A 10,368-nucleotide genomic window follows, 5' to 3' on the forward strand; every position below is an offset into this window, starting at 1 on the left:
AGTCCCGCATCGGGCTCCCTGCTCAGCAGGGAGTCTGCTTCTCCCTCTGACCTTCCCCCCTCTCATGTGCTCTCTCTCAAATAAATGAATAAATAAAAAAAATCTTAAAAAAAAAAGATTTTATTTATTTGACAGAGAGAGACACAGTGAGAGAGGGAACACAAGCCGGGGGAGTGGAAGAGGGAGAAGCAGGCTTCCCGAGGAGCAGCGAGCCCGATGCAGGGCTCGATCCCAGGACCCTGGGATCATGACCTGAGCAGAAGGCAGATGCTTAACGATTGAGCCACCCAGGTGCCCCAAACCTTTAAATTTTTAATAAAAAATAATTTTAGGGGCACCTGGGTGGCTCATTTGGTTAAGCATCCGACTCCTGATTTCGGCTCAGGTCATGATCTTGGGGTCCTGGGACTGAGCCCTGTGTCGGGCTCCGTGCTCAGCAGAGTCTGCTTATCCCTCTCCTCTGCTTCTCCTCCTGTTCACACTCTCTAATAAATAAATAAAATCTTAAAAAAAATTTTTTTTACAACATATATATCCGTATGCTAATACTATAATTCACTTCTGCCTATTTTTGGATTTTTATGTAAACAGAGTTACACAGTATATATCATGTATCTAACATCATTTGCTTAAGGTTATGTTAGTAAGATTACTGCATGTAGCTACAGATTGTTTATTTACCTTGCTAAGTAAGGAGTATGAACATCCCACAACATCAGTATCCATTCTATTATTGACTGTTTTAAGTTTGGGACTGCTACAAATAATGCTGGTAGTGACATTTTTGCACATGTGTCTGGATGTGCATGTGCCCTAACCCTATGAATGTAACTGCTGGCTCATGGGGTGTGCCTATCTTCAATTATATTAAATAATGTTTTCCAGAGACCGCTGAGGATTTATCTACCAGCCTTTTTCTAAGCACCACCACCATCTAGTGGCAACTACATGTATTGCAGGAAATAGAACACAGGAAAACAATTTAACGTGGATTCTGGGAGGCCACCTACTTGAACCCTGTTTTAATAACAAAACTGCCAAGTATCCTGTGATATCCTAGGGTTCAACCAGTTTTCATGGAGGCAGAGAGTTCTCTCCTGGTTCCATTCTATCTCCATACAGCATCTAGGATAGACACATAGGCTGCATACGGAACACCTGAGAGTCAACCAATAGTGCTTTGGGCAAACATTCCCAAATTAATGCCAAAGGCTGTCTGAGTTTTTATTTGGAGCAAGAGCCCCAAATTCTTTCACTCATTTGGGTATTTACTGAGATCCTGTCTTTTTATCTGGTCCTCCATAATTCTGCCACTCCTGTCCCCCACCCCAAACAAGGGCCAACCAGTACGGCCCAGTGGCAGGTACCCTTAGTCGCCAATCAAACGTGGCCTGGACTGTGAGCACCACCAGTAGGAGCAGGGATGACTTCCCACCAGAAGCACCTCAAGGATAGTATGGAAGTGTAAGGTGTGGTGGAAAGAAAGAACAAGGAAAGATGACACTCTGGAGTTTGAGCCTTGGCTCTGCCAGCTGGGGCCCCCGGGCACGGAATTTGGATCCAGGCAGAATGGGTAAATTCCTGGCTCCAGTCATCACTAACAGTGGGAGCCTCAGGCAACAGACCTAACCTCACTGAGGAGCTGTTTCCTCACAAGTAAAGAGGGCTTTAGAACTACTGGCCTTGTGGTTGGTAACACATTCAGAGCCCTTGCAGGGCGACAATGAAAGGATAAGTAAAACAGCTCTACAATTGTTCTAAATGGGCAAATCCACAGAAGAAAAGGCTGAGAAAGGGAAAAGTACAGAAACTCCAAAAGCCCTGCATGTTATCAGCAATCGCTGTAACCAGATTCTTCTTGAAGGCTGCAGTTATCCCGCCCAGGGTGTCTGAGGGGTCACAGGAAGATGGCCCCCACAGAAAGTCAACAGTCAGGCACACCAGCTCACCAGTGGTGAGTGACTGCAGCAGCTTTCAGCCCTCAGGGCACGCGGAGCCGCCTGACAGGAGAGGTCTTATCTCAGAGCTAAACGCATCAGCACCACCGGGAGGAAGGATGCCTGGATCGTGCTGGGCGGCAAGGACGGACGGACGGAAGGAAGCCTGCATTCTGACCCTCACCTGCCACTAACCAGCTGAGGGGGGGTGGCCTACGCCTCAGTTTCCTCATCAGTGAAACGAAGAGTTTGCAATGCCTTTCGAGCTTTCACAGTCCACCATCCTAGGAATGGGGAATTCCTCTGTTCTCTTCTAAAATCTGACAGCCTTGGGTTTCTGTCCCAGGTTGGCACTCTTCAAACCTCTGCCCAACCCGCTGATCCTTCCTAAGCCTCAGACTCCTTATGGAAAATAGAGGTTCTGAGCACACCTACTTTTAGTGTGTCTCAGGGTCAAAGGTGACAAGGCAAAGAAGCCAGTACCTAGCACGCTGGCTGGGTGTGCCGGGAGAGGGTGCTCCGTAAGTGCTAGCTATTACCACAAGTCCTTCGAAGCCCCAGAGCACCAGCTCTGTAACCAGGAGCCTAGCTGCAGTGGTTCTCTTGAAGGACAGCATGCCATCCCACCTCACCTCTTTGGGAGATGAGGGAACTGTTTATCCTCAAAAGGGCCCGGACACCAAGCCCTTGGGTGGAGGCCTAGGGGATCCTGCAGCTGCAGACACTTTGCATTTAATTCTCTCAACAATTCTGTGAGGCAAATGCCCCACCTGACAGATGATGGGAGAAAGGAAATCACATGCCCAGAGTTAGGTGGGAGAGCGAGGACTTGAACCCAGACCTGCCTGGCCCTAAAGCCCAGCTCTTATCAAACTCACTATGCTCCTTGCCAACCAACAGACACTGGTTTTAGTTCTGTGAGCCTGAGGCAATCTAAACCAGCTCTCCTCTCTGCCGTTCCTCCAGAACCAATCCCACTCAGGGCTACAGCGCTAAGCCATGGCCCGTACTCTGCACCTTCTGGGCCCTTCCCTCCTCTTCCCCAGAGATAAGCAAAGCTGAGCTCTGCCGTCATCGAGATACAATTTCAGGCCTGCGACCAGAGATGAAAGAGTCAAAGCTACAAAGCACAGCACAGAGCCTGTTAGCCGAAAAAGCACCTGACAGTGTTTCCCATTCAGGGCCGGCAACATGAGAAGGAAATGACAGCAGTAACAAGATATGCATCTAAGTACGACTGGGACTCTCCTGTCTGCAGACAATCCCATGGAGGAGTCAAAGCTGAGAAAGCGACTACTGTGGGGATTAGGAGCCTTGTGCTGGTGGAAGGAGAGGAAGAGAAAATGAGGAAAAGTGGCAGGGAAAAGGAAAACTGGTGATAAGGATACTAAGAAAGTGGGGCGCCTGGGTGGCTCAGTTGGTTAAGCGACTGCCTTCGGCTCAGGTCACGATCCCGGAGTCCTGGGATCGAGTCCCACATCGGGCTCCCGGCTCAGCGGGGAGCTTGCTTCTCCCTCTGACCCTATCCCCTCTCATGCTGTTTCTCTCTCTCTCTCTCAAATAAATAAATAAATAAATAAATAAATAAATAAAAAGGATACTAAGAAAGTGACCAGCCAGACAAAGTACCTTCACGGAGACACAGACATGGAGACACACCCACTTCTGCTCCCCACAAAAGTCCTGCACCGTAGGGCAAGCACAGGTGAGAAGGTGAGTCTCAGAGAAGGGACAGATGGATCTCGTCCACAAGAATCAGCTAGGAAGAGGAGAAGCTGTGACTGTGGGCTCCAGGTCCAGGGCCGGGTCACCCACTCTGGGAAACCGCCCAGGAGAGCAAGAACTCAGGCCAAGCCCAAGTCTCCCACTCAGCAGACCAGGGTCTCTTAGAGTGCTCTTGCCCTGGGCAAGTTCCTTCCTGATCCTGCAAAAACTTTTTGTGGGGGACTGCTCCTTTTATACAAGTTTTCTCCAGTCCAAAGCTTGAGTTGCAGGAGCTCTCTCACTCCTAGGTGGAGGTTATGCTTCGCAGGGGAGACTGTCACCATTCAGACGGCAGAAGCTGTGGAGCAGAGGACTTACACAGAAGAAAATCTTAAAGTGACTGATGGTTTAGAATATTTATTTAGCATCATGATCTTCCAGGGGGCCTCAGTCTGGCCCTCTCCACAGGTTGAAGAGTCCAGGAAGCCCACCCAGAGCCCATCCTCCTTTCCCCCATACCTGGAGCTCTAGGCCCTAAACCTGCTCCCACAGCTGCTGGGCCTCCTTCTTGGATCCTGACTCCCACGGTGGATTCTAAGTCCAAGGAGTGGCCACAGGGCAGGTATGAATACAGCCAAGATGTCCACACACATGGGTGAGACCTACTGGGGTGAAAAGGGATGACCCCCATTTGTACTGTAGCCCCAGGCACCCCAAACAGTGGGGGCCAGCCTGGATAGTCTTTCAAAATTTTACAACACACCTACCTGAATTATTCAGCGCAAAAAAAAAAAAGAAAGAAAGAAAAAGTGTTAGTTGATCGTATCAAGCCCTCCAATCTAACTTCTGGGTTCCAGGAATAAAGGGGAAAGAGGAACAAGCTAAATGACACCAGAAAGAGGCAACCAGACAATTAGGAAACAATTAGGAAGGTGCAGAACTGGTCTGGATCCTTCAAGAATTAGTGTCATGAAAAGAGTCTACTAATGATTAAAAGAAATAATTTATGTAGTGCCTTCCTTCCAAAGAGTACAATATGGAAAGAGGAGGAAGAGAATAACTTTACAGTGGAGAAACCTGACCAGTACCACCTCAGCCGGGTGATCAAGGCCATGATCAACAGGGAGAAGTCATGCTGACAGCACGCTCTGTGACATGATGTGGTGAAAATGGCACTTACTTCTGTGGCTGTCCTCCCCTAAAACCCACAACCCAGTCTAATCAAGAGAAAAACATCAGACAAATCCGTTATGGGACAGTCTACAAAATACCTGACCAGCATTCCTTGAAACCATCAATGTCATCCAAAAAAGGGTAAGTCAAAGAAACCAGCACAGTCCAGAGGAGCCCAAGATGTGACAACTAAAAGTAATATAGTATCCTGGATGGGATCCTGGAATAGTAAAAGGGCATTAGGGAAAAACTAAGGAAATGAATCAAGTATGGACTTTAGTTAATAATAATGTATCAAAGGGTGCCTGGCTGGCTCAGGTTGTGATCCTAGGGTCCTATGATCAAGCCCCACGCTGGGCTCCCCGCTCAGTGGGGAGCCTGCTTCTCCCTCTCCCTCTGCCACTTCCCGCTTATGCTCTTGCTCTGTCGAATAAATAAATAAAATCTTTAAAAAAATTGGGCTTATTAATTCTAACAAATGTATCATACTCATGTAAGTGGTTAATAATAGAGAAACTGGGTATGGCATATATGGGGACTCTCTGTATTAACCTTGCAATTTTTTTTTTTTTTTAAAGATTTATTTATTTGCCAGAGAGAGAGAGAGAGCACACACAAGCAGGGGGAGCAGCAGGCAGAGGGAGAAGCAGACTCCCTGCTGAGCAGGGAGCCTGATGTGGGACTCTATCCCAGGACCCCAGGATCACAACCTGGGCCGAAGGCAGGCGCTTAACCGACTGAGCCACCCAGGCGTCCCTCCTTGCAATTTTTCTAAAACTGTTCTAAAATACAAAGTTCAAAAAATAAATAAATTACAAAGTTCATGGGAGTGCCTGGCTGGCTCAGTCAATAGTGCATGTGACTTTTTATTATTTTTTAAAGAGAGAGAGAGAATGTGTGTGCGTGTGCACAAGACAGAGCGTGAAGGGGGTGTCAAGAATCTCAAGCAGGGAAAAAAAAAAGAATCTCAAGTAGGCTCCACGCCCAGCACAGAGCCTGACACGGGGCTCCATCTTACAACCCTCAGATCATGACCTGAGATGAAATCAACAGTCGGTTGTTCAGCTGACTGAGCCACCCAGGTGCCCAGAGCACGCGACTCTTGATCTCAGGGTTGTGAGTTCCAGCCCCACACTGGGTACAGAGCTTACTTAAAAAAAAAAAAAAAAAATATATATATATATATATATATATATATATATATATAAATATATATGTATGTGTGTGTGTGTATAAAATACAAAGTTCACTTAAAAAGAGAGAGAAAGAGAGATGGAGATCTAAGGAACATAAAAACCAGATTAGATGCCCTTTTGGGAACTATTAGAAAAATTTGCTTGACTAGGTGTTAAGTGATAATGGAATAATTATAAAAGGTTTCTTTCTCTATGTAAATAAGATTCCTTTCACTGTGTAGAAAATATTTTTTTTGAAGATTTTATTTATTTATTTGACAGAGAGAGCACAAGCAGAGGGAGCGGCAGGCAGAGGGAGAAGGAGAAGCAGACTCCCCACTGAGCAGAGAGCCCAACACGGAGCCCGATCCCAGGACCCTGAGATCATGACCTGAGCCACCCAGGCGCCCCGAAATTATTTATTTATTTATTTGGGGGAAAAAAAAGATTTATTTAGAGAGAGAGCATGTGCTCAAGTAGGGGAAAGAGCAGAGGGAAAGGTAGAGGAGAGAGAGCATCTCAAGCCGACTCCGCATTGAGCTTGGGAACCTGACATGGGGCGATCCCATGATCCCAAGATCATGACCTGAGCTGAAATCAAGAGTCAGATGCTTAACCCACTGAGCCACCCAGAAAAATGTTATTTTTTAAGATGCATGCTGAAAGAAGAATTTTTGTTTGTCCTCAGAATAAATTCCAAACTCTTTTCCATGGCCTAGAACTAAGTCATGTAAACTCTGGTACTGCCCACCTCTCTAGCCTCATTTTGTACCACTCTGCTTCACTCCCCACAGCCTGCCACATCAGCCTTCTTTCTGGCTCCTTCTGCTTTAGGGTCTCTGCCCATGCTGTGCCACTTCCTAGAATGCCTTCACATGCTGGAGGAAATGAAGTAGCCCCCACCTCTGCTCTATCTCATCACCCTGTTTACTTCCTTCAGAGCCTCAGCTTTTTTTTTTTTTAAGATTTTATTTATTCATTTGACACAGAGAGACACAGCGAGAGAGGGAACACAAGCAGGGGGAGTGGGAGAGGGAGAAGCAGGCTTCCCGCCGAGCAGGGAGTCCGATGCGGGGCTCGATCCCAGGACCCTGGGATCATGACCTGAGCCGAAGGCAGACGCTTAACGACTGAGCCACCCAGGTGCCCCAAGAGCCTCAGCTTTTTGTTTGTTTGCTCACCATGTGTCTCCCCCTCCTAGAATGTAAGTTCCTTGAGGGCAAAGACCTTTCCTCCACTTGTTCACCATCTCTCCAGCATTTAGAACAGTACCTTACTCACAGTATATGCCAAATAGGTTATCTGTCCACTGAATAATTCAACAGGTCTTAGACCATAACAACTACAGGAGTTATAAGCCATTCCAAGTCACCTCTACTTCTCTTGATATTACCATAATAAAATAAAGATGTTTAAAAACAGCATTCTAGGGGCGCCTGCGTGGCTCAGTTGGTTAAGGGTCTGACTTCGGCTCAGGTCATGATCCCAGGATCCTGGGATCCAGCCCTGAGATGGGATCCGCACTCAGTCTGTTTCTCAGTCTCCCTCTCCCTCTGCCCCTCCCCCTGCTCGTGCTCTCTAGCTCTCTCAAATAAATAAAATCTTTAAAAGATTAAAAAAATAGACAGCATTCTATAAACTTTTTCCTCTTCAAGTGGCTTCAATCCATTCCCTCATTTATGATCTCATCTCTCAGTAGGAGGAAAGGCAGACATGCAGAGGGAGTCCTGGGCATTAGTTCCAGACCGGATTCAAGCTAGCTGTGACCTGGGACAAAGTGTGAACCGAGGAGGTAGCACAGACATCGCTGGCGCAGACATCGAGATCTGCCTTCTCAGGAGAGGGACTGCCTAAAAGATTCCTTTCCCAGTGACTGACTTTTAACTCACTTACTTCACCAAGTCAAATCAGGTTATCCGGGAGATCTGCCCCATCCTTACCAATTGCAAACTCCACCAGGGTTTCATTCTCCTCCGACAGGGAATCGAGGAATAAATCAAGGACCTGCAACTGCCGCAGATACTGGTAGTTATTGGGATCATAGGCGAAGTTGGCGAGGTTGGCCAGTACTTGCTCCTTGGCGTCTGCAGCAAAAAAGTGGCGCTGGAGCCAGGTCCGGGACGGCTGTCACGGCCGGACCCCTGCCCTGTCTCTTGCCCCCCACCCTGCCGCTCTCACCTTGGCTCTCCGTCTCCTGGAATTCCGTGACCAGTGCCTGCAGGTATCCCAGGCGCCCGACGTGGGGGTCTACCTTCGGCTTCTGGGCCATGGTCAGGGCGGCAGAGGGGGCAGGTGGAAGGGCAGGAGAGTGTGGGAGGTGAGGCCGGAAACAGGTTCCTTCCCTGGCTTCAGGTTCTGCAGTAATTTGCTGCCGAAATTAGAATGTGGGGGGTGGCGTGGAGTCTCAGGACCTTGCTAGAGTTCCGCGCGAAAACCTAAATTTGGAAACGGGAAGCGAGAGGAGGGAGTAACAGCACCCACACAACAACTTCAGAGCTAGATTTCCGGCTCCATTCCAGGTTTCCGGCGGAAGCCGCGCTTAGCCCCCACCGGAGGGCGGAAGGGGTGGGTCGAGGCAAGCAAGAGGTGGGGCTGTCGCTGAGCTCGGTGCGCGTGCGCGGCGCGCTTAGTGCCTTAAGGCTGTGGCTGGAGGGGATCCGCCTTCGGAAGGGTGCAGTAGCGTTTAGGTTGCTTTAAGGAGTACCCCTAGGGCGCTTGGGAACCCAGAGGAGTCGGAGGGCGTCCATGTGGGGAAGTGTCAAGGCAGAAGAACCTCCAGACATCCTTGCACTTGACGAGGGTGCGCAGCCCGGCCTCCTCGACCAAGGGACTCCCCCTCTGGAACTCGGGCATCAGTTCCCTGCAACCCGACATGGGTCCTTTGACACTATCTTCTGGTCTTTTCCAAAAAGCCGGGTGAGCCTGGCACCTTCTGCTCCCCAGCCCTGAGCTAGCCACCTCTGGCTAGAAATTACAGGGTAATAATGTTCTAAGGCTTTTTGCCAGCCAGGTGGATGGGGAGCGCTAGGGGCATCGATGAGCCCCAGGACCCTCTGTTCACCTAAATGTACTGTTTTGGCCGCTCTGGGTTGTGGAGTCCTGGATGCTGAAGCCGTTTGGCCCAATTCCTTTTCTCAGGGCTTCTCAGGAAGGTGATGTGTGACCTAGGCCTCGTAGGCACAGAGAATAGAGCACCAGGCAGGGAAGTGGCCCTACTGCACTCCCACTGTGCTTGAAAATGTTGGGGTAAGGGGGGTTTGGTCTGTGACTTCTTGAGGTTAAGGACCACGTATCTTTGGCCCTGGGCCTGGCATGAGGTCAAAATGGCTGCCATACTCCAGCCTGCCACAGCCCCATTGACAGCAGGCCCCATCTCCATGGGCTCAGGTCCCTGTGGTCAGACCCTGCCCTATGCGCACACCTTGGGGCAGGAGTTATGACTATAAACCGGGTGCTTGGGTACCCTGATAGCTCCACATAGGGCAGTGGTCCCAGACCTGTCATCAGGCCCTTCGGCTTCTGTAAAGAGCTGATAGAACTTGGGGAAGTACATCTCATCCCAAGGTGGCCAGGGGCTTGTCTGCCTCTGGCTGGACAGAGCAGCAAAGTCCTGGGGACCAGGGGCTCAGAGTTCAGGGACATGATGTAGGTGAGCTCTACCCTGCACTGGTCAAGAACTGCTCCAGATCCTCTCTAGAGGATTCCCAGGAAAGCAGCTAAGTGGGGATTCTGGAATCAGATGGGCCATCCCATCTGTCCCCTCTGAAAGGCTCAGGGGCTTTCCTCCTTGGGGAAAAATTCTCAGTCCTTGATTTTGTGCTGAGGGCATCACCAGGTCTTACTCCTCTCTGCCCAGTCCCTGGCACATAGTAAATGCTTAGTAATTTTGTTGAAGGGAATCTGCCCAGCGATTATTGCCACTCTTGGCTGGGGGCAGATGAGATCAAAGTTCCCTATGCTGAATGTTCACTGATATCTGTTTTCCCTAAAAGAAATGTTTTCAGGAAGTGGGCCCAATAGGGGTTGCATATTTCAAAGCCTGGTGGCTATTAGTGCCAAAAGTATCCACCTACCCACCAGTCCCACTCTCTCCTTTTCCACTCAGTTGAGCTGTAGGGGATAGGACCGGGTAAAATGTGTCCAAGCATTACCCCTTCAGTGCACAGGATGTGGATGGTGGCTAAGCATGGGACTGGGTGAGGAGCAAGAAGGCAATGGGGGTCTTCAGGATCAGACTTTTCAAGGCCTTTTTTAAGGCCCAGAGATGGTGAACAATTGCCCAAAGTCACACATCAAACTGTGGCAGAGCCAAACATGAACTCAGATCTATCCCAGCTCAGAGCCCTTTGCTTCACCTCTGCACTACTTTATTTGACCAT

At 49.1% G+C, this 10,368-nt stretch overlaps 1 protein-coding gene across 4 annotated transcripts in view; it reads right to left on the reverse strand.

The window, feature by feature from the left end:
- Positions 1-10,226, reverse strand: part of ARMC7 (armadillo repeat containing 7) — a 20,873-nt gene extending 10,647 nt beyond the window's left edge. Inside the window, exons 1-3 of one of the 4 annotated variants that reach the window (XR_004078425.2) lie at positions 8,168-10,226; positions 7,930-8,073; positions 4,161-4,303 (exon numbers count right to left, since the gene is read on the reverse strand). Coding sequence is in view for 2 of the 4 variants with exons in the window: in XM_006728070.3 (XP_006728133.1) it covers positions 7,930-8,073; positions 8,168-8,258 (235 nt within the window). In the remaining 2 variants the exon portion in view is untranslated. Of the gene's footprint in view, positions 1-4,160; positions 4,307-7,929; positions 8,074-8,167 lie in introns of all 4 variants that reach the window. The other 3 variants (XR_004078424.2, XM_031037522.2, XM_006728070.3) reach the window with 3 other exon arrangements.
- Positions 10,227-10,368: the final 142 nt, after the last annotated feature.

This window comes from Leptonychotes weddellii, chromosome 15 (assembly GCF_054177405.1).
Source record: "Leptonychotes weddellii isolate Sample4059 chromosome 15, ASM5417740v2, whole genome shotgun sequence".
In the NCBI taxonomy this organism is placed as follows: Eukaryota; Metazoa; Chordata; class Mammalia; order Carnivora; family Phocidae; genus Leptonychotes; species Leptonychotes weddellii.